At 26.5% G+C, this 25,517-nt stretch overlaps 1 protein-coding gene across 5 annotated transcripts in view; it reads right to left on the bottom strand.

Annotated features, from left to right (window-relative positions):
• Positions 1-8,197: 8,197 nt before the first annotated feature.
• Positions 8,198-25,517, bottom strand: part of LOC132952731 (syntaxin-1A) — a 32,199-nt gene continuing 14,879 nt past the window's right edge. Inside the window, exons 4-12 of one of the 5 annotated variants that reach the window (XR_009665493.1) lie at positions 17,721-17,795; positions 17,468-17,650; positions 16,533-16,606; positions 16,344-16,481; positions 14,362-14,472; positions 13,724-13,829; positions 12,723-12,781; positions 12,485-12,646; positions 8,198-12,269 (exon numbers count right to left, since the gene is read on the bottom strand). Coding sequence is in view for 3 of the 5 variants with exons in the window: in XM_061025138.1 (XP_060881121.1) it covers positions 13,743-13,829; positions 14,825-14,935; positions 16,344-16,481; positions 16,533-16,606; positions 17,468-17,650; positions 17,721-17,795 (668 nt within the window). In the remaining 2 variants the exon portion in view is untranslated. Of the gene's footprint in view, positions 12,270-12,484; positions 12,647-12,722; positions 12,782-13,723; positions 13,830-14,361; positions 14,473-14,824; positions 14,936-16,343; positions 16,482-16,532; positions 16,607-17,467; positions 17,651-17,720; positions 17,796-25,517 lie in introns of all 5 variants that reach the window. The other 4 variants (XR_009665492.1, XM_061025138.1, XM_061025137.1 and 1 more) reach the window with 4 other exon arrangements.

The raw sequence follows: 25,517 nt of genomic DNA, 5'->3' as shown, positions 1-25,517 counted from the left end.
TCCTATATTATTGAAACATATTTTTAGCTTTGAAAGCACCATCTAACTATTTAAAACGTTACAAAGTCGTTTGATTATTTAATACATTTTAATTTAGATTTTTATTTAAATTTTGACATTTATAACCTTGAATTTTTTTTGTGGCATAAATTAGATTGTTTCTAATTAATAGTATAATTATTAATTTCACAGAGGCATTAATGTGACGCAAATGCATTATGAACACGTGCCATTTTTTTACCTAGGTTAACACAGGACATTGACGGCACTTGTTTTTCACAACTAGCGGTTATACAACGTGCGCCAAAATCAAGGGAAACCGCATGTTTTTATATACTTACTACTTAATGTTTAAAATACTGGTCTAAACCAATATATACTTGTAAACTACATCACAAATCATATAAAAACATAAGGAGCTAACTTTTTAATGATTTGAAAAAATAATGAGACATTTTAAGTGTCCAACTTTTTATTGATTGACTTGCTATATTTGAAATTTTTAACCAGTTGGTCGAAAAACTGAGTTTAGTAAAAATATACCTATATTGAACTTTTCATAGAAAAGCGAGCTAGACAATATTACGTAGGTATTACCTACATATAATGTTACATTTTTTTTGAGACTCAATTACGTAAAGATACTGGGAACTTAAGGATTGTATGCTTATAAAGTGTATTTGTCCATTGTCCATACAACCATACTTGATTTTTATTTAATCGGAAAGAGGTTTGAATGCCCCAAAATTTATTTTGTGAAAAATAAATCATATTATAAATTATTATTATAAAAGTATAAAACCAATAAGATTTTCTCGCTCTGTTCACAACCTAAAATTATTTCCTACAATTTAGTTTATGATTGACCACTATATTATAACCTTCAACTCAATGAATATTGAAGATAATTTTCCCTGTTAGAATAAACTGACACCTAAAAATACAATAACATTTTTATATGAACTGTTGCTGCAATGCAATAATAATGCAGTATAATGATGTTGCAAGGTCGTGAATCATCTAATAATTGCTGATTGCTCTATCCATTATAAATAGTTTTAGCTGAAGGTGTTTTCCGCATGCCATCAATGTGTTGAAACATTTGTTAGCTATTGTAGTAAACAATGATTGCAGTTTATAGATTGCACTTATTATTTTTATAAAAAAAAAATTGGACTATCATTGCACGTTGAGTAGGCCACTATTTTGGATGGGTCGTAGAGTGTAGACTCACAAGGACACGGGTATATTATTATATTAAGTACGGATAGAATACGTACTATACCTACAGAAACGGTGTTGTCGTGTTGGGCCTTGCTCGCTTTGCTCACCTCTAAGACGTATGACTACACGTCATAATGTTCAATATTATTAAATAATAATAAACAATGATAATGATAAATCCTATTTACCATTCGTATAAAATAAAGATAAGTTTACTACTATATAGTAAACCAAACCATAAATGGTGTTCAAGTCGTTTTTCAATTTTTAAATGTTTGTCCATACCAAAACGTGTGGGTATTTTTATTTAATATTTTGCAAACATTTGAAAACATTTTAAGTTAACTTTAAGCTCATTTTTTTTTTACATTTCCTATCAAAAAAATAGGTATTTCTAAATACTTAAGAGGACGTTTTGTCTCCAACTTACAAACAGCAGAACAGCAGAACCATTTTTGTGTTATTATAGCTTTAATATTAGAGTGAATTGACATAACATATACTATAGTTAAAAAGTACAGGTATTATCTGTGTTTGTACGTCAATTTGTATGATATTTAAAGTTTTAAGTGAGATATGAGCATTTTAAGTTTGACCGGTGGAAGGGGAAAAAAGTGCGCAGAACTAGTATATTCTCTTTTGGAACGGAGTATATATAGGTATATCAAACTTTTAGAACATATAACTTTGAAATGTGATTAGGTACTACGATCATTAAACAAAAATAAAACAGAACAATGAATAAATGGTAGTAAATTACCTATATAATATACATTATTTTTAAGATATATTAAACCATATCATTATACTTATAACATGCATAGATAATATAAAAATGGATTGGACATCCTATACCTACCAGGTTCATATGGGGCCGTGTGCTTTTTTGGGAAAGAGAGAACGTAAAGAGATAAAGACGATATTGGACTTTTTTAAGGTTATGTTCAAAAACTGTTTACAATATTTGTCAATTTCAAATTTGTATTTTGATTTTTGTGCCTGAAAATGGAAATTGGAATACTGAAATAACTATAAACTTTGCGTACATAATTAATTGTAATTAGAATATAGAATAATATAGATCGTTAATTATTACTAATTAATCATTAATGTTTATCATTTATCATCATTTATCAATTATTATATCAATATTTGCCCCACACTAAATTTTCTAGCGATAAGTTCTTATGTCCTATCCATTCTTATATTATCTATGATAACATGTAATATTAAAAAATAAAAATAAAAAAGGTGGAAAAGAGGATGTCACTCTGCTGTACAGTAGGTTTCAAGTGGGTCACTGAAATAGAAAGTGGTAAATCTGAATTCAATGATATAATATCATTGTAGGTATACGAAAAAACGATTCTGAGCAAAGAAGGTCAGTCAGCCTATCGTATATTACGAAGTATATTCGATGATATTGTGAATAAAATAATTTATTTCCCTATTTACGTAGAACCTTGTTTTAAATTTTCAATCCTTAGCTATAAAAGTTAAAACATTTTATACATTTTTAAAATCATTTTTAAATTTGAAATTTGAAAAAATGTTGACAACAAACAAGTAAGGAAAAACATTCATTGCAATACGCAATCATGTGATAGCCGGCTGATAGGGTGCAAGGTTTGATTAATTTAATACTAATGAAACAAATAATATCAACTAACAATATACCACAAAAATATGGTGACGTTTATTTGTTGTTACCAAAGCTATAGGTATGTTCAATTAAATGAATATAAATTAGGTATATATTTTTATTAATTACAATATTTTTAAGAGTATGTACCTATATAACATATAGGTCAAAAATATCTTCAAACTCTAATTGTATACAACTATTACTAACTGTAATAACTAGAAAATCATTTATAAACACAGAAATCTCAAAAAGTATAGGTTGAATTTGCCTGAATTTAGGTATACCTAAATATATATTACCTAACTAATTTATTTGAAATTAAAGTTATTAAAGTTTAACTTTTAATAATAAATCCAGATCATAAAAGCTTAAAATTTGTTTTGAATAAATAAGTAAATACCGATATGTAAGGTAAATAATATAACACCTAGGGTACATAATATTATGAAATTAAATACTTAGTTAAGTCTGATATTCATTTAGGAAGGGACCTATACTCATATTTGTATATGATTCATATAATATATGAATCATATATATTATTATATTATTATTATTATTATTTAAATATTGTATATGATTTATAATAGCCATAATAAATATAACTATAATTTATTTATATATTTGTCAGTATTGACCAGTTGTACCAAAACATCAAGCTGTATAAAAAAAATGTGGTTTCCCTTGATTTTTGCGTACGCACTTGATACAAACATCAAAGTCAGTAGTGGAAAACAAGTGCCTACCTACCTACCGTCAATGTCCTGTAATAACCTAGGTGAAATTGGCACGTGCTAATCATTAAATTTAAATTAAAAGATATATAAGGAAAAATCACATATTATGATAATGCGTTAAGTTTCTTGTTCCTAGTTTATACTTAACGTAATTTATGAGACTAAAAAAATGAAAGTATAACCGATTATCTAACTTATCAAATTTATATTTTAAAATCTTAAATTTTCATAACCTACCTGCCATAAGTAAATAATACATATTATATACATAGTACATTATATTCTATAATTAATATTTTATTTTTTGTCTCTACTTAGTGTCTTAGTACTATTAACATAAAATAACTGATTTAATGTCAACACTTAATTAGGTAAGGTATACCTAGTTTATGACTTTTTTAAGTTTCTTTTTTTAATTCGTAGTTTTTCGAAAATTATACAGATGCATTAAAAATGTATATATTTTAATACCTACTTACAATTATACGACCAATTAGTAAAAATGGTTTTTACTAGGAGAATTCAATTCATCAGAGAAAAACATTTTTAGTTTTCTCATTACACAACGTAATATTATTATCAAAAGATTTATTTCAATAACATTTTGTTTAGTGAGGTTTAGTCTTAAGAATTAATAAATTGTAAATTAAATTTAATACTTATAAAGAATAAAATAAAATTTACAATTTTGATATTAATTTACTAGGTACCTATAAATTAATATATTATACTAATATTATAAAGAGGAAACATTTGGATGTTTCAAAAACTCAAAAACTACTGGACCGATTTCAAAAATGATTTCACCATTAAAATGCTACATTATCCCTGAGTAACATAGGCTAATTAAAAATGGGTAAATTAGAGGTCCAATCCGGGGAGCTTTTGTAAAATAGTGATTTTGAGATTTACGAAGGAAATGTTTCTTTATAAATGGTTACTATTGGTTTTAATAATTATTATTATTAAAGCGATACGCCTTTTGGCGTAGTGGTACTTCGATGTATATTAAGTAGCATTAGGTATCCATGCGGCTCATACGCTCATACTAATAAATCAGTGTGACTGTACGCCAGAACTTAGATATTAGTTATAATAGAAGTTATAGTTATAGTTAGAGTTAGAGTTGAACAATCACATTTTTTTTAAGAGTTGATATTTTTACGGGCAACGAAGTGTCAGCTATGTTATAATAAATTAGAAGAAATATGGCATAGGTATATATTTTGTACAAATATATTTATAGTAATGTATCTATTAAAGTAGGTACCTAATGTATTTTACTAGTAATAATACAGGTTGAATTAATTATTGCCAAAAATATTGAATTTTTAAAATATTATTGTTTGTATAAAATATAATAACCTATGTACTTAAAATGTTTCAAGTAAATACCCACAAATAATATTTTGAAATTTCAACAAAATAACTAAATTTGTAATTCTTTGATTAAATATCAAGAGCACCCTTTTTTTGCAATTTTTTTTTTTTGAAACGTATGTAGTTAATTACGCTGAAAACGATGGTGAAGTCAGAATTTGGCACACGGACTTAGTTTTGAAGTTATATGGCCTAATAGATTCACTATATTTCGCGATTTTTACGCATTCGCGCATTCACCTCGGGTGAACTTAGGTTTTAAAAAATATTGTTTTTAAAGTACGTTTATTGCCAGCGTGGCCACTCGCTCGCTACGCTCGCCCGGACATTAAAATCGAAAATATCACCCTATTTGCTGTGTAAACTACCTCGGATGAACTTTAGATTTCAAAAATATTGTTTTTAGAGTACGTTTATTGCCAGCGTGGTTATGTTGTAGTATGGGCAATGATTACACGTTTTGCAGCACTCGTCGCTTCGCTCCGCTAATCTAAAATATCTCTCGTCTTGCTATGCAACACCACCTCAAGTAGGTCACAGGATACGTTTGGCGTCACCCATCGAAAAAAAATATCAATATTCAAAATAGTCGTAGTAAACTATATAGTGTGATGTGCGAATGCGTAAAAATCGCGAAATAGAGAACTCCATTAGGTCATAACTTCAAAACTAAGTCCGTGCGCCCAATTCTGACTTTACCATCGTTTTCAGCGTACTTAACTACATAAGTAAGTTTCAAAAAAAAAAATTGCAAAAAAAGGGTGCCCGGTAAAGTAGAAATATACCGGGGGATGGGTCAAAATCAAATGCCCTAATTGCCCCCCTTGTATCCGCCTCTGCAGCAGAGGCTCTGCTAAAAAGTGAAATATTAAAAAAAAAAAATGTTTATTGACTTTCACAAAAACGTAGTATTTTTTTAAAAATAAAGAATAGATAGGTACTTACCCAAACTGTTGCATTCATTTATGGTGTCTTAAAAAATGTCTACCAATGTCGGTCCTATTTCTTCTACTTGGCTGCAGACGTCAATTTATTAATTATGAATAAGTACTATAGTATTGGCGGGTAACGTCCATTGGTCAAAATTCGATCATATAAAAACTGTTTTAACTATGAAATCAAACGCTCCAAAATTTTGCATTTCTTATCACACAACTGTACACACACAGATTATATAAAACTTTTAATTTAGAACAACTGCCCCCAACTCCCGTGGTAGGCGGTTTGGTTTTTACTTTTTGAGTCAATAAGCTACAAACATACAGACATTGTCTTTTGATGTACATTTTGAATAACAAACAATACCTAGTTAATTAACTATTATTTTATATAAGCTGATTAGGTATTACCGTATTACACAGCTGCTTTTTATACTTCATAATATTACTCGATTTCATCCCCCGGGTATTACCTTTATTTTTCAATTTTTTTTTACCTGTAAAGATGGTACCACTGGTGCAGTATTTTTCCATCGTAATATTTTACGTAAAGATAAATATCGTTAACCGTGATTTTACCTGCCCGTCATAATATAATAAGTAAACATTTTTTTATGTTCATAATATAAATATAATATTATACTCTATAGTCTATTATACAATACCTTTCCAATGATCTATCTATTTCTCTCTATTATGTTTCTACCTATATGGGTTATTATTGGTATTTGGTAAGAGGTAAGACAAAACTGAAAACAGTGCTTCCGTATTAATATATAGAATTGTATTTTGTAACATACAAATATTGTTTTATCACAATTTATCACGAGAACCAATAAATTTCAACTGAATTATTATTTAATCGGGAGTTGAATATTAAATTAAACCTGTTATTAAAACAGTAGCCTGCAGAATAAAATATTTAAAAGCTTAAGACATGGGTACCATTAGGTACAGCGCCGCATCTAAGGGGGGGGGGGGGGGCACTGGCAACAACAACTGTCCCGGGCGCCAGTATTTTGGGAGCGCCAACATTTTGTCGTCGGAAATTTGTTCCCTTGTGAATTATTAAAACTTAAAATTTAAATTATTTCAATAACAATATAATATTGTATAATATTAATGTATTATGCTGTTTGAAATTAAAACAGCTAATGAATTTATAGCTATCAGCGTTCGATAATTATCAATATACCCGATGATAGTTCCTTAATACTTTTCCCAAATATTTTTTAGCTTTAATATTCAATAGACATAAGTTATTTATAATAATACGGCGTATTTTGTTAACGCGTGGGGCGTTCCTTCTACAAAAGTACAATAAATTATTAGTCTTGAGCCACAGCATTTGTGAAACCTTTGATTACTGATTAAAAATTTTTCTTTCATCTACTTATATCATTTATAACAAAAAAGTTCTTATTGTTTCAAAATCCATTATTATTTATGTTTTTTAAACTTTAATAACTTTTATGAAGTTCTGATAACGAAAATATAAAAACGATATTGCACAGCCAAAGTTCTCCTTTTTATGTAGTGATAATTTCGTTTCTCACGACATTTTGTCCGCTATTCGGAGGATTCAGTTAGTAGAATTTTTGTAGTTTGTTCTCAAAAGAACATTCGCAATTTGGAAGTGTTAGCTATTTAGAGGTGTCCGTTAAGGGAGGTTTCACTACATAATTTTTTGAGACTAGTACTTGCTAACATAATAAAATTACATAATTCCGTAATTTTTTTACCGGTAAGGTTTCGTGTAAGAACTTACATTTACCCGTAAATAATAATAAACATAACTATCTACACGAGTACGCGACAATAGGTGCAATTCACGGGGGGGGGGGGGGGGAGGTAGGCAAGCCTCCCAGTTTTTAACCATATTTTAGTTTAAAATATTAATTATCAGGGTATGTGCTGCTGTATTTTAGCCCCCAGAAAAATTTCAATAGTTCCTCCTAAGTCTTATGTATATTCTAAGTACATGACCCGACGACCCTATTATTAAATCTGCAGACAACAAATAATGTATTTAATACCAAAACTGTCCTAAACCTATTGTTAGTTCAAAAGTTACTTGACATCACATTTATTACCTAATAAATACAAAAGTAGGAACTAGGAAGCAAAATATAAATTAATGAATAACTAACCTAGCCTACTTTTGTAGTACGTATACCTTATACTAGGTAGGTACCTAATAATAAATAGTTTTATAATAATGAGTTCATGAATTTGAAAAAAAAAACAACTTCATTTTTTAGTCATATCAATGTGTATTTTCATAAATTATTTGATAAAATAAAATAACAAAAAGAAAACGAAACATTTTTGGAAGGCAATGAAAATTGTCCCCTCGTGGACTCTGGATTATGTTAAAACTATTCTTAAAACTAAAATTTATTTGTACACAATTCATAGGTACCTACCTATTAATTTAAAATTATGCAACCAATCATGCATTTGTTTATATGTAGGTAGGTTTATAAAAAAAAGATATTTACAAGTTGCTATGCCGGGCTGAATTATCATCCAGAATCAGGTCCCTCACGCTCGTAGTTAAATTTTCTCTACCTAGACACCTAATAACATGGATGATGATAGGGAAATTGTCTAAAGCCATGAATTAAGACATAATATACTAAGTATATCTTAAATCATGTCTAAAACTAATATTCAACTGTCAGTATGATAGCCCAATACTGTATGCACTAACATATACATCAGGACATTAGGTACTTACATGATAAAAATCTTGGATATAACTAGATTAGGTACCTACATGGCTACATATTTTTCCTAACTAGGAACTGACAATGGTAAAAACCTTATAACAAAGTAAAAAAAAAAATGTACTCGCTTCCCTCAAATCGATATATATTCTACAAGCAAATATTGTGCAAATTACAGTATAGTAGAAATTGCTTAATGGCGCATCAATGGGAGTAAGCCAGTAAGGGACCATAATAGTTTAGACCATATAGTTTGGTCACATAATTAATTGACAGGTTAAACAAAACAATACACAAAAAACATAGAAAATTCAGCTGGCCTGCTGGGAATTAAGATTTTGTATGTACAAACTGATGAAGTACTTAACAATTTCTACTGTAATTTATGCTTTAATAGGTTAGTATTTGGGTGTTTCTTGTAGTATTTTTTCCAAAAAAAAAATATGAAAATAGTAAGTTACACATGACTTTTATAAGACCATAAAGAATTATCTGATACTAAGAAATGTAATTTGAAACATTCACACATTAATTTAAGAGTATAAGTACAATAGCTATACCTACCACATAATATACATATTAATATATTATTATTTATTATTACTACATATTACAATAATAAAAAAATTAAAAATACATAAAATATAGGGTATTTCTGTTGGCAAGTTGGTCTTTGGCTCTCAAAATATTATTTTGAAAATTACGTAATATCTACTAAGTGCGATCTGAGAATTAAAGATTGCATATAATTATAGGATATTTTGTTTACATTACTGAAAATTCTAATAGGTATATATGGGCATACGACCCTATCATGAATCATGAATTTAATGAGTAGGTTTAAGCTAAATAAATAGTAGAAGTAAGTATATTCTATACAGGTACCCCATAAATCAGCACTGGGTACAGAACATTTGAGGATAGGTGTGTATGTGTATATAATATTATATTGTATGGACTCTATAGAATAGAGTAGGCAACCTAAAATCAACGAAACAGATTTGTGAAAAATTGTGTTAACCGAACATAAAAATTTATTATTTATATTATAAATATTGTATTATATTAGGTATATATATAATATAATATTATTTATATTAAACAGTAATTGGTATGCCACTGGTTAATCTAACAAAAAGTAACTATATTAATAACGACAAATATATTAATACATTATTACGAGTTTATTACCAATTTGATATTACTTTATAATGAGTTATTATCAGATAAAATTAAAAAGTAGATACAATATCATGACTTCTGACAATGGTCAATAAAAAAATGTATTTATGACCAGATATCAACATTTTTTTTTTTTTTTAGAAAAAAAAATCTACAATAATTATAATACTTTACTTTTAAACTATATAGATCATACAAAAAATATAATATGTATAGCAAAAAATTTAAATACTTCAAGTAAAACAGAAAAACATCTTAAAATGTTGCTAAAACAGCTACAATTAAATAGGTAGTATGATTTTGTTTAAAAATATGATTGACAATGTGTCAAAACAAAGTACACAAAATAGATGTGATAAGTACAAGTTATATTGACAAAAGAAAAATGACATTGGAATATATTAAGTGCCCAATGGGTTAATGGTGATTAGAACACTAACATTTTATTCTTTCAAATATCAAATTTCATTGTTCAATTGATTTTATTGTTAAGCTAAGTGTGCAAAAAAAATCTATTTGTCATGGCCCTATTAAAGTTACTTATTAATTAAAAACAAAATTGACGTACTAATTTTATAACTTAGGCTGTAAGAATTTAAAAAAGAAAAAAATCTTATTGATGATTTTCTGTATCATTTAATAAAATGCTCTCTTAATAACTAATCAAAACAAATTGTTTTATTAAAAAGACTTAAATTGCACTATTTTTACAATATTAACACTTAAACATTAAAAAAAATTAATATCTTCACTACAATTATAGGCAAAGATCAACAAATTTAACAAGAAACAATTTTTTCACTGTACAATTTTTATATTTTAGATATTCATAATTTAATAATCTATAATTTAAAAAAAAAAACGAAAATAGTCCTCTAATCTATAAAATTGTGTATTCTGATTAAAAATGTAAATTACATTTTCATCATTAACAAATAATAATAAAATAAAACAAAAACATAAATAAATAAAGAGAACAATAATTATGAAATGTATAATAAATAATCTATTTTTTTCTAAAAATGGTATTAATTATTAATTATTAATATTGTAATTTGATTAGAACACAATAACAGCAATATGGCAAAACATGTAGTATAATTAAATGTATTTACAGTAAAATTGTATGTATTTATATTTTTTTCTAATTTAAATTACATTGTAAAAAAAAGACTGTAAATACGAATACTGTGACTAAAAAACATAGAATATCAAGAAAAAAAGCATAGTACCAAATATCATTAAAATTACATTATAATTGTTAAATTAGTTTTAAAAAAATTAATTACGAAAATACTAGTAGTAGTTAAAAATAAAAATAGGTAACACTCTTACACAGGATAAATAAAAAATAATTGATTAAGACATAATGTTGTCAAACGAGATGTGTATATAATCAAAATAAAAAAACTTCTCAGAAATAAATAATATATCTTGAGCGAATTCCACTTTTATGTTAGAAATTTAGTAGTAAATTTAAATCTACAAAATATATGTTGGAAAAACATATATTATGTAAATCGTTTTTGAAACTTTTAATGGCTATAAATTTCTAACGGTTTTGTTATTTATTATTACCATCATTTTAATAAAAAGGTGAAAGAGAATGATATTTTCAATTTGAAATCATAATACAATTGAAAAAAATAAAAACAAAAAATAAATAAATGTTAATTTAGATTTACAACAATAATAATACATAGATAATGTACATTAATATTGATAATAATACGCATTTTCAAATATTAATAAGCATTAATGTCTAAATTACTGTTGGTATTTGATGACTATATACTCCAAGGCACTTTTACTTAGTTAAAACTATTATGGGACTTACTAAAACTAATATAAAAAATAATAATCTCGGAAGAAAATCAATGTAAATACATTACATTAGTCCTTCTAAAGCATATACTGATGAATAATACTTAAGTAGAACAAAACAACTATTTTTTTTTTTATTTAAAAATTGACATTATTTCCAATTCACCTACGCATCGCACTGCAGAAATTATAAAATGATAAAACGAGGAAGCCAACATTGTTTGAATATCTTAACGAATTATCACATGAATGTCTATATTATAATATATAGTTAATAATTATTATATATAGATATATTAATTGGTTTTAAAAATCTAATAATTTTATCAATAACAATATAACTATAATAATTAAGAAAGAGGTTTTAAAAAACAATAAATATTATTATATAGTTACTTTTAAAACAGGACAGACAGCGTTGATAAATAAATCACATGGACTTTTTTTACTCGTTTTTTTTTTTTTTTTTTTGAGGCAGGAAAAGGAAATAAAAATTAAATAAATTAAACGAATAAAATGTTGTTTTTCGTACACTATTCCAGTCTTTACATGTCGAAGAACTAGTATGTATTGAGTGACTGCTCTGCCGGATGTACCCGTCAAAATTGCTCTGTAAATTATTCAAATAAAATAATTTAATACATAAAATACATAAAATACATACATATTATGTACAAATATTTGTATTACACAAATGTGCCATTATTATAATTTTCTAATGTTATTTTTGATTTAAAATTATTATTTTATGTAAATATAAATATTTATTAAGTAAATGTTTTTGAGATTTTTTATCTGTTAATAGATACTAAATCGATTATATACCAAAATAAACAAAAGTTAATTTCATTGTTATTAATATCACTGATCATAAATATATGTAAAGGTACGCTTTCATATGTGCATCGAATGTCAGGAACACCACACGAGTGATATGCTGTGTTAGCGATATACCCTCCGGCAATCGTGACCATTGTCTGGATGCACCTAGGAAAGAGTATTTATATGAACATAATACCCATGTCTGCAAGATTAAGTGGGAGGATTATTTAGTGGTTTTTACCTATATCTTACACGTTTATTTCAGGCAGAGAATTTAAGCTGACAATTATTGAGGGATGCCTGTAAACAGAGATTTAGTATATACACAATTTTAAAATACCCAAAGATAAACATGTAACGTTTTTTAGAACATTGATTTTGATATTGTTTATGAATTAATAACAATTACATAAGACTGTGCTACATGTTAATAAAAGTTAAAAGGTTGACTAATTTTCAATAACGATAAATCTAAAAATATTCATTTTTACTATGGGATAAAACTAGTATGACCATACTCTTAGAACCATAGACCTATAAACTAATGAACAGCCCATAGAGATAGAAATCACCAGACGGGATTGTTGACAGAGAAGAGAGAGGTTTTGGCCATTAGTGTGCCAAAACATGTTTTTTCTTTCTCAGTTATGTCGACTGGATTAACCAAGGGCAGGGTGGTGTGGGAAGCGCTGTCTTTTAGTTTATAGGTCTATGCTTAGAATACATACACATTATAGTTAAAATCCATAAAAATCAGAATAGTGGCTTTCTCATATAACCAATCATTAATATAAATAATTAATCTTTATAGATATTGTAGTATTACACTATACATAAATAAAGTCTTTCTACAGTGTAAATACATTTATGAATTGTTAATTAACGGCACAAAAAATTAATTAGACATAAGGTAACATTTTAAATTAAATAAATGATTCAATACAGTAAAAAATATAAATAAAAGGTAAAAGAACTCTTTCTATTTGAATAGAATGTAATTAATTTGTATTCCTATCCTCAAAAATATATATTGTACTTAAGAGTTTTCATATTTTTATTTTTTTATTATAACTAATAATCAAAAACTAAAAAATCTAATAAAATTTAATTTTTACAATGCCAGTTGCATTGGTATGTTATTATTTATAATAACACTTTCCTTTAGTACAGAAATCAATTTTTAAATAATTTATTTTACATAAAATTATTAAATTGTAAAATCTTTTGTTTATCTATGCTTACTTCATTTCACGAAGATGTATTAAAGGGGCTTGGGAAGAAAACTCATCACAAATCCTCCAAGAATAACAATGAGAATTGTCAAGCATATCAGGATCATGATTTTCTTCTAATTATTTAACAAGAATAATTATATATTAGTAAGAAAAATAACAACAATAAATAAAATACAAAAATATGTTCTAAATAAAAACATTAAAGGGAAAGCTAATAGCATAAGCAAAAGAAAAAGGTGTTTTCACAAACAAACAGTGCATTATTCAATACTTATTGGTATTGCAAACTTAACTATAACTAATAAAAATCAATAACTACATTTTCCTCATAATTATTGAAAACAATTGAGTTTAATTTAATTATCAAATAATAATATACAAACACAATTGACTTGCCTTTTATTTAACTGAAACTTGGTGTTAATTTTGTATAATATATTAAACAAAATAACATATCAAAAAAAAAAAAAAAATTATGTTCCTAGATAACTACTACTAAATACAATTAGATAAAAAAATATATATTGTATTGTAATATTTAACATAATATTGATTATTCAGAATTCAGTAAAATTTTCTTATACATAGGATATGTTTGAGGATATGTTTATATATTTTCTTTGTTGCAAATAATAAATTACTTACTTTTTGGGCTCCTTTATGATAGTCTTCAGCAACATCCAGTTCTTTTTTGCCTTCAGCAACTTTTTCAACAGTGAATGATACATGATATTCTATTCTATCAATAAGTTCACCCTATATGGTTTTTTTTTTTTTTTTTTTGGAAAACATTTTCAGTTGGAACAAGATTGGGATAAGGAATTATTATATGAAAATCCCAAAATTATTTATGTAATAAAAATAATAAAAACAAAAGTAAGCGAAAAATTTTGAAAAGGAAAAAAAACAAAACAAAATAATAATTTTTAGTAATTATAAATCAATGGCAATCAGTTAAAATTATATCAACTAAAAACTAATACTTAATAGTATTTGATTTTTCTAAATACAAACAAATATCAAATAAGTAATAAAACCTACAAAAACAAACAAATGCATTCAGCAAAGCGAGTGGGGCCATTGCAAACGTCTACGCCTTTTGACTTACTCTTCTCGCTTTGCTTTGATATTTTAACGCTTTCTTAGTATCTTGAGTTGCCGTCTGTACATAATCCACGGCGTGTTCAACATGATACTCAATTCGATCAATCATTTCGCCCTAATTTTGTTTTTAATTTATAAATTAATAGGAAACTAATTTTATCTCATATTACAATGAAACATTGGTTATATCAAAAAACTATGTAAATAAAAACAATAATTTGATTGTAATTATTTATTTTATTTGTTTGTTTGTTTGATTTCAATGTTTTAATTATAACATCAAGTTTTAAAATTAAATTTAAGATAATAAGATTTTTTTTAATAAAGAAATGAAATGAATGAATTTCAAAGGTAAAAATAATGTTATTTAAATGTAATGCAATATTTAGTTGTAAGTGGTAGAATTGGCTATATAGCAATTCAAACAAAAACTAAAATTATTAATTGGGTAATTAATAGTAAAGTTGAGTACAAACTTTAAACATCAGTTATAACATGCGAACAATCATTTATGACAAACAAACAACAATTAATTTATGTATTTATAGTATTTATGTATCTTTATGAATGCTTATTAAAATTTGTAAAGATTTTAAGCATAGATTATATGTAAATTAGTTAATATTTTTGCAAAGAGTGAAAAAATGGGTTACAATATGTTACTGTTGTACCTTATAAAGCGATGACTTTTATGATGTAAGAATAAATAATTGCTTATTTGGATATTTATTACATTTAACCTCATTATTATCATAAATAACTGAGTATTTCTTTATTACTCAATAATACTATTCATGAGCGTACATATTATCCACAGTGACAGCATCTAATTGTTTGAAAATTTATATATTACTCATTATAGAGCTAAAAATTATTATTTATTCAAAAACCACAACTCTTTTGTATAAGATTTAGTGTCAAAATATCTAAATTCAATAGAATTACTATTTAATAAATAGCAAAATAATTATAACAAATAAAAATTTAGATTGTTAAAAATGTCAATTTATTTTCAAAAGACAGATGTTTTACAAGTTATCACTCTAAAGTAATATATGGTCAGTGGCACCAAACATCTTAAAACAGGCAAATTAAATAACATTAGTTGGTAAACGCCCGTAGCAAACCAACCCATACTATATTACCCAATTACCCTCATCACCAAATACATTTTTTTTCAGAAATACAAAATTAAAAACACCTATTTTTAATGATAATCCAAATAACCAATTTTAAATTATTGATATATTTAAGTAACAGTGTACCATAATAAATTACACAAATAATTCACCATCAAATCATTAGGTTAGTACCTCTGGTATGTGTTTGATGCAATTGTCTATAGATAGATTACCAATGTATAGAAAATATTGTACCTATACAATTTTAGAACACTAGTTTTAGCCATAAAATTGTTAACATACAAAAACCCACACATTTTAAATCCGACAGCTTCCTTGCTCTACACAGTATCTGATAACAGATTGGATTGTATATCATTATACAATATTTAAAATACATACCTGATTTTCTACCAACATTGCCATATCCATGAACATATCATGAAGTTCTCTAATAGAGTTTTCCAGTTTAATAATATCAGCATGCCTGGCTTCAATGTCAGCCAATGTTTGCCTAGCTTGTTGTGTTTCCATAATTATCTAAAAAAAATCATATTAAAACTAAAAAAAAAATTGTATTTTTATAATTACGCCTTGCGTGAACACAGCCGGGTTCCCTTGTTCTAACATTTCTTCAAGTTCATCATTAGTAGTTGTTCTTCCCGCTAAAATTTTAAACATTGAATTAATACAAATGCTAATATTTATAAAAGCATTCAAATTAATTAAATCATAAAAATTTTATTTAAAAAACTGGGGAAGTATTTCATGTATAGTAGGTGTCGAGTGTATCTTGCCATTGAGTAGGTAGATCACTGTAATAGATAAGTTAAATTTAAATTCAATGATATACTAATGTATACTAGAAATGATACTGAGCAGAAACGGTTTGACAGCCTAGGATATTTTATAATATAACTAAATTTATATAAAAAGTTTATTTTTCTTATAATAATTTTTCCAAAAATGAACAAATTTAGCATAAGTATGCAATAACTGTGTATAACTACAAAATAACTTGCACATTTTTCATGTTTTTGTAAAAATTTGAATGTCAAACAACGGTTATAAAAATAAATTGTGATAATATACCTACTTTTAAATTTAAACTTGTAATCACTGTAAGATCTTATAATATGTCTAAAATAGAACAAAAAGAGCACAAATATTTTGAAAAATATAACAAGTCCATAAAATATATGTAAAAATTTGGGGAAAAACATGATAATAACAACAAAAAAAAATTTGTTTTACACAATAATTTCACAATTCTATGTATATTTTTTTTGTTTTGCAAATTATTTAACAAGTATTAGTAATGTTTAACTTTTGACTTCTTCAAAATACTAATAAAACCAATTTCCTACCAGAAACAACCCACAAAGTTGAAGATTGAAACATTTTTACTGATCTAAAATGTGATGAATGATGACCAATAAATAAAATAGTTTTAAAAGCACACTCAGATAATTTTAAAACGATAACATTCATCACTTATTTAAAAATTTTAAAAGAAATATTCTTACTTATTTCTAATTGCCTTTGAATTCGCCCTTTACAACGTTCTCTGTAATCTGTCTGTGTACGGTTATATTCTGTCATCACTTCAACAAATTTACGTGACAATGTTGAATGTTGTGTTTTGCGTATTCTTAAATCTGCTGACGATTTGTTCGATTGCTCTTCCGCTTCTATATTCTGTTCAATTTCTAATAACAAAAAATTTTACTTATACTTAAATTATAACAAAAAACTATTATTGAATAAAAGAAAATTAACCTTTAAGTTTGGCACGGACTCTATTAGCAGTTTTTTTTATATCCACCATAAGATCTTCCAGTTCTTGTTTCACTTCTAATAAAACAATTTTTGTTAGTAACATTATTCAGACATGTGCATAAATAGTATATTATACAAAACTTTTATAAAATAGGTATATTTTTCATTTTTTTAATATTAATAGTATTAAAACCATAATTAAAAATGTTTGATTAAGTAATTAGATACATTTTTTGATTATGAATGATCAATCACATAAGTAGATGCTGTACTATGAAAATTATACTTAAAGGATGACAGCGCGCCATTTGTTTTCTCTCCCTGACCCATGCGCAACATTACAAATTAACATTTAGCAAAACCAACCCTGTGTTGTTACTTTTAATATTAGAGTGAATTCACCTATTATCAAACTTTAAGTTAAGAACATGACCTGTGTCGCTATGTTGGCTGTTTTAAAATATTTTAACTTCTCTGCAATTTATAAGCATTTTAAAATTGTAATGATGTACACACTCGTAACTCACATGAAAAAGAAAATATAAAAAATAGCCAACGTAACAACACAAGACATTTTCTTAAATTAAAGTTTTATAATGGATTAATTCACTCTAATACTAAAAGTACTTTTCTTTTAATATATGAATATTTTTATATTAAGAGCCCCAAGGCCCAAACATCTACATTATCCTGGCACTCCTAGACTTAGATCCGACACTGTTGACAGCTGTAAAAAAGGTCAACTTGTGTGATTTTAATTTAGAGAAGGTAATTCAATTCCCAAAATAATTTTTTTTGAGAGGATATTTTAAATACATTTGAAAAAATACAGAAAAATTTGTGAAACTTAAATAATCCGGTTTTTCGCGTGATCTTAAGAGGATGTCAGTGCATTATTTGTATTCTCTCTCTAGACCATGTGCAAGGTCGTTTTTATTATGTTTTTAAGAAATCTTAGAGTAAAAAGGGTAAAATCACCCATTACAAAAACGATAGAGAATAATAATTTTGAGGATATGACATATCGATTTGTCTGAATATTGTCTCAAAACAATTTAAACATCATTTAAATTTATAACATTTTTTTGTTTATTTTTAAAGTTGAATACACAGTCAAATAACAATAAAATATAAAATGTTTATGGCATACCCTCAAAAATATTATTCTCTTTCGTTTTTGTAATGAGTGATTTTACTCCAAGCTTACTTAAAAACAAAAAAAATGATTCTGCTTAATTACGTTTTGTTGCGCGTGGGCCAGAGAGAGAAAACAAATAGTGCGCTGACATCCTTAACCTTTTTTTAAACATGCATTAATGCATAATAAATAATAATGTATAGAAACGCGCTGTCATTTTAAACATAAAAACAATTAATTCTCAAACTCAACAAACATTTCTGAATAGAACTAATTTACTCATGAATAATAATATTTATTCATTTAATAATAAACAATAATGCATACATTGTTCTTTCATAAAACAATTTTTCGTCAAGTAGGTAGAAGACATTTTAAAATTTTAACCTGCTTAAATACAAATCACGATCAAAAGTGTTGAAAGGACACTTGATTTCATTAACAACTTGAAAAGTGTTTTCCAAAATCCAATTATTTTCACTCTCTAGTATAAGTATTATTTACATCAAGACACAAAGGAATTAATTACTATAACACCTATAGCAATTAGTATTAAAGAAACAACTACTATTTTTAATGATTTGAATAAACTATTGATTTATATATTTGATTATCAATATTTTCCAATGTGTAATTTAATTGATTTCATTCAGTGGATAAAAATGGTGAAAACTTTAAATGTATAATGATAAGTTGGAATTTTGTAAATTACTATAATGATATATTTTATAAAAATATATTTAATTAAATGTCTAATACGACAAAAAAAACGTACGTACTATTCATCAAAAGTTAAGTAGATAGATAATTGATTTGTCTCCATTTTATACAATACTTGTGGAGTTGTGTGAATATGAGGTTAGAAGGAAAAAAAGTCTCTAGGGAAAAAAAACTCTGTTTTCTAAAAAAACTAGTTATCAGCTATCATTAAATTGTAATTTACAATTTAATAATTAAGAAATAATAATAGCTAATAATTAATATAAAACAGATATTAAAAAATATAATATAATATAAAAATAATAATAATATTATTTAATAAAATTATAAAAATGCCTTTACTGAATTTCAAAATTTCCATTTTTTGAAAAATGAAAAAACTTTATAGGACGCTACCCATACATCTGTTGTCTCCGTCTTATACGCTTAAAATGTACTTATAAAACTTTTAGGTAAAAACATTATCTGTGCTTAAGCGTTGCCGATTTTTCGAAATTTTCATTTTCAAGCAAGATATGGGTATGTGAAATATCAAAAATTATAAAAGCTCATATCTCGCTTGAAAATTGAAATATCGAATAAAAGCCAACGCTTAAGCACGGATAATGTTATTATCTAAAAAATTGATAATAGGTCAAATCACTCTAATATCAAAACTAACAGCACACTATTGAAACTAGTGAACGAAAATTTGCTACGTCGTACATGTGTAAGATGGAGACAACAAATGCATGAGTAGAATCCTCTTAAATTTTAAAACCTATAACTGTTTAAAATCACTGTCTCGATACATTATACTATACCAAAAGTCACTGTATGGCGTACACAATGTAATATAAATAATAATACGTAAATAATATATTTACAAGATCATATTTTGTTTTATTATATAATACTTTTCCACTTATAATCCACTAATAATATATACCTAACCTAACCGTAGGTAAAAACCAAAAATTATCGTTCCAAATTATATATTTCATTACTTCATCAGTTTTATGAACCTATTTTCCCCCGAGATTTTTTTCCGTTCCCCGAATATGAGCTATGTATTACGTAAGTACTAAAAATGATATAAGCCAAACATTTCTAGGAGGGCATGGCCCGATCATCCCCCCGATCATCCTCAACAGCTCCATTGTCTTCATCCTGGATTATGTTTTAATCTTTCTGGCTAATTAAATATTATTACAATAAGCCATAACAGAAAACAAATTTCAGGGTAAATTTTTTTAATATAAATATGGACATTGGCTATCGAACGATTGAGAATGTTAAACCTTTTTGGCCAAATGATAAAGAACACTTAACATTAAGAAAGAACTTACCGCTGACCCTAAAAAGAATACAATTGAGAACGAATTTACATGCAACGTTGCCATAAATTATATATAATTTATTTGGATATTGAAACATATACTAGATAATTATTAATTATAGGTATATTTAAACACCAAACGGCATTTAATAGGATTAAATATCTACAAGGGTTAACGATAACAAACGATGTGATAACAAAACTATAAAATATCTTAAGGTAAAACAGAGTATTTAAATGATAAAAGTATTTATTAGTTGTTATTCTGTTTTTTTCTACGTGACTACGTTTTTGATAGTTAATATAAATGAAAGTTATTCATTAACTTTTAAATTTAATAATGCATAGGTAATGCAGTATATTTTACTCAGTATCTGAAATCAGATTTTTTTTTTTATCATAATAATATGATGATTTCATTTAAAAATACACCATTATCCTGCGTGGAAGTGTGTGATGACGAGAGTGCCAAGTATTGCAGAATCACTTTTCAGTTTTTTTTATTAGTAAGGTTGGGCAATTTATTTTACAACCACCCTTCCAATTTCATTAAAAAAAATCGAAACTATAAAAATAAAAAACACGATATGTATAAACAAAATTATATGTTGTAATCACGAATCCAGCAATTTATTCAATACACTTCCTTTCTAGTTAGCTACCATATTCGTCAAAAGTGACACTATACATCTATTCTTGCACGGGACACGAAGCAAAACAAGTTTCACCCACACAGTTTTATATCCTGTCCGATTTTTTTTACTATACGATACATGTAAATTGTGACTATTTAATACCAACGACTATAATAATAAAATATTATATTTAGTTTTCCAATTGTTGGGACCTTATTGTATAGTATAAAAATAAATATTATTTTATTTTATAAAATTAAGTAATTAGTTATTTAATAGTAATTTTACATTGTAAACATTAAAAAAAACACAACTATTAAGACTGCTTTAAACGTGCATAGGTTAAAATCTCAAATAAATCACTTCAAAATTAAAAATTAAAATTTTTTTGATTTAAAATTGCTAGGATAGTTAATTGACAATGGAAAGTTTTAATCAAATTTTTATCATAATTTTATTAATATTTATTTATTTACTGTTCGCTTTATACGCCTTGTATTTATATTCCATTTTTAGGCTGATGTACTAAATTGAGTGTTTTAACAAACTAATATTTTACTTATCAGCATTTTTATTATTGCGATATATTTTATATATAATATTATATACATTATACCTACATAGTTTTTATGTTATTTTATGTTATTAATAGTAACTTTTAAATAATACAATTTAAATCATCACCAGCTCTGTTTAAATACTTTCTTAAAAAATATTTCTTCTTAATATTCTAACATGCTTAATGTCTATTGTACTATTTATACAGATTATATTATAGTACCTATACATTTGTCATTTATAATACTAGGTTAAGTTTTTTTTTTCTGCGAAGACACACGGTTCCGGAACTACTATTGCATTCATTTGGACGGGTATAACCTAATACTTCATACATTTTTAGTCTTTCAATTATAATTAAAATACTTTATGTTCACATAAGATTCTAGCTATAATAAAATAATACCAAAACTAAATAAACAAATTGTATGTTTAAAAAATCGTGAAGTTTTAAATAATATGCATACAGGCTTTAGAAGAAAGTGATTTTTAAATTATGGGTGGAAATAAAAAATAACAAAATAGTATGCAAGTTATTTGACAACATTCATTGAGTTGTCAAGGTGACTAGACTGTATTAGAAAGAGGGTAGTAACGGTAGAAAGAGAGGAGGTTCAGAGTTTTGGGGGTTGGGTATTTCTATATTGATTAAAATCCCAGTAAGGGCGAAGAGACGCAGTGTATTGCAACGTAAATCAAATACATATTATCAGAAAAGTAACTTTATACTGCAATTAGTATTTTAAGTATAATTTTTTTAGAATTTGAAATAAAATAACGAACGTACGGTCAGTTTTAATATAATATAAAATACCAAATTTAACACTAAAAGGACGCTACACCCACATGTGTTGTCATCGTCTTGGTACAAATGTACAACATAGCAAAAATTATTTTGCACGGGATAGAATCACTAAGGCTGTAGTGATAGTTAAGACTCCCAATTGATATACAATATAGTTGAAAACATTATCTGTGAAATATCGTTTTTATTTTTTTTTATATCACTTATACGAATAAAGCTCTAATTGTTTCAAAATCCATTATTTTTGTGTTTTTCAAACTTGAATAACTTTTTTTCTAATTCCGATATCGAAAAAATAAAAACGATATTTCACATCCAAGGTTCTTTATAAAAATAAGTACTGGTACAGCGCGGCTTTGCCGAAAATACGTCCACACACACGTGGCATAGACCTTTCCTTTGATATAAACTGCTTACTAGGCCAATCGGGAATTTTGCCGTGCGTCATCAAAAAAAGTCGCGGAAAATGAGTATGAAGACATAAATACATTTTCCGCGACTTTTTTTGATGCCACGCTGCAAAATTTCCGATCAGCCTAGTACGTGGTCTACACGGGCGGCCGTGTCAAGCGTCAAAAGCTGCTCCGTCTAGACGCGTCTTAAGAAGACGCTACACGGCCATTTGTTGTCTTCGTCTTACAATTGCGTAACATAGCAAACTTACGCCAGGACAACGCGTTTAGCTCCGTAAGTTTAAAAATGAGAGTGAATCAACCTATAATGAAACTCGGTGGTAAGTACATTATCTGTGTTTGTAAGTGGTTTTTTTTACTATAGTTTAATTTTTTAGTAAGTTATGCGTATATAATATAGCGTAAATTAAAAATGATCACAACTCACTTAAAAACTGAATTATCGTAAAAAACTAATCAAACAAACACAGGAAATATTCTTACCATCAAGTTTCATAATTGGTCGATTCACTCTAATTTTTAAACTAACTGAGTTAAACGTGATCTGCTGATCGTAAATTTGCTATGTTATGCACTTGTAAGACGTAGACAACAAATATCTGTGTAGCATCCTCTTAAAGACGAGTCCAGACGGAGCAGCTTTTGAAGCTCGGAAAATATGCGTCCACACGGTGCGGCATTCCAAAAAAGTTTGTTTCGCTACTAATTATTAAAATACTTAAAAAATAAGTACTGATGCCACGCGGCTTTCCTTTGATGTAAACCGCCTATACTAGGCCGATCGGAAATTTTGCCACGTGGCAAAACCTGCTCCGTCTGGACGCGCCTTTAGTTTTGATATTAGAGAGAATTGACTTATTATACAACATAAAGGTAAGATTAATATCTAGGGCACCACCATCTAGGGTATGATTTTATTGGTATCATTCATTTAAGTAAGTTATGACTCTTGAAACTGTACATTTTAAAATTATCATAACTTACTTAAAAATAATAATATCAATAAAAGCCTACGTCATGCCCTAGATAATAATCTTACTTTTAAATGTTATAATAAGTCAATTTACTTCTAGTATCAAAATGGGTGGATATATCGAATTTATATTTATTGTTTTTTAACTTTCGAAATAAACAAAAAATTTTTGTAAGTTTAAACGAAGTTTAAATTGTTTTGAGACAATATTTAGACAAACTGATACATCATAACCTCCAAAATATTATTCTCTATCGTTTTTTTAATGGGTGAATTTACTCTAAGATTACTTAAAATTTTTTTAAAAAAATGATTCTGCGTAAATGGGTTTTGTAAAAGTTGCGCGTGGGCCAAAGAGAGAAAACAAATAGTGCGTTGACATCCCTCTTAAGAAAAATTTAAATCAGACATAAGATACACTCTGTATAATTGTCATAATATATAAAATAAAAATAAAAACTATGACCACATTTATACATTTAATTGTACAACAATAGCCACATAGGAAGATTAACCAACATCTAAAGAACCGCTATAAAGTATAGCACTTGAAATATGAGTAATTAATCGTTAGTTTCAAAATTCACCATTTCGAGTTTTAAGAGGATGTCAACGCAATAACGAATTATTTGTTTTCTCTCTTAAACCCACGCGCAAAATAAATAAAACGCATTCATGTAAAATCGGTTTTATAGAATTTGAGTTATCTTTGAATAAAATCACTTACCTATTACGAAAATGATATAGGACAATATTTTTGAGGGTTTGAAATATCGGTATTATATTTTACTAATCATTATTATTTGACTTTATACCTATTCGACATTAAATATTATTAGTTATTTTAGCCAGTTTTCAAATTGTCCACAATTCTATAAAATTTGAAAATTAAATTTTATATTTTAGATGCTACCACAAATATAAGACTTTTCCATTAATCTACTACCTGATACCTATTTAGGGTTGATATTATATCGAGTATTATATCGAAATAAATGACTTTACGGGAATAACTCTCAATAGCTTTGTAGAATTGTCAGATTTTTATGACTATTTTTTTTATCTGAAAGAAGAAGACTTCATACAGCTCGCATCGATCTTTAATTTTGTATTTTATTTCAAATAATTGTATTAAAAATTTGTAAAAAAATGCTTTTTATCTTGTATTTTTTTAGACATATTATACAGTTTGAGAATAAAATATTTAAAAACAGTGATTGATGCAGGCTGTAGAATA

Source organism: Metopolophium dirhodum, chromosome 9, assembly GCF_019925205.1.
Source record: "Metopolophium dirhodum isolate CAU chromosome 9, ASM1992520v1, whole genome shotgun sequence".
Taxonomy (NCBI): Eukaryota; Metazoa; Arthropoda; class Insecta; order Hemiptera; family Aphididae; genus Metopolophium; species Metopolophium dirhodum.
This window is presented reverse-complemented; position numbering and strand designations above follow the sequence as displayed.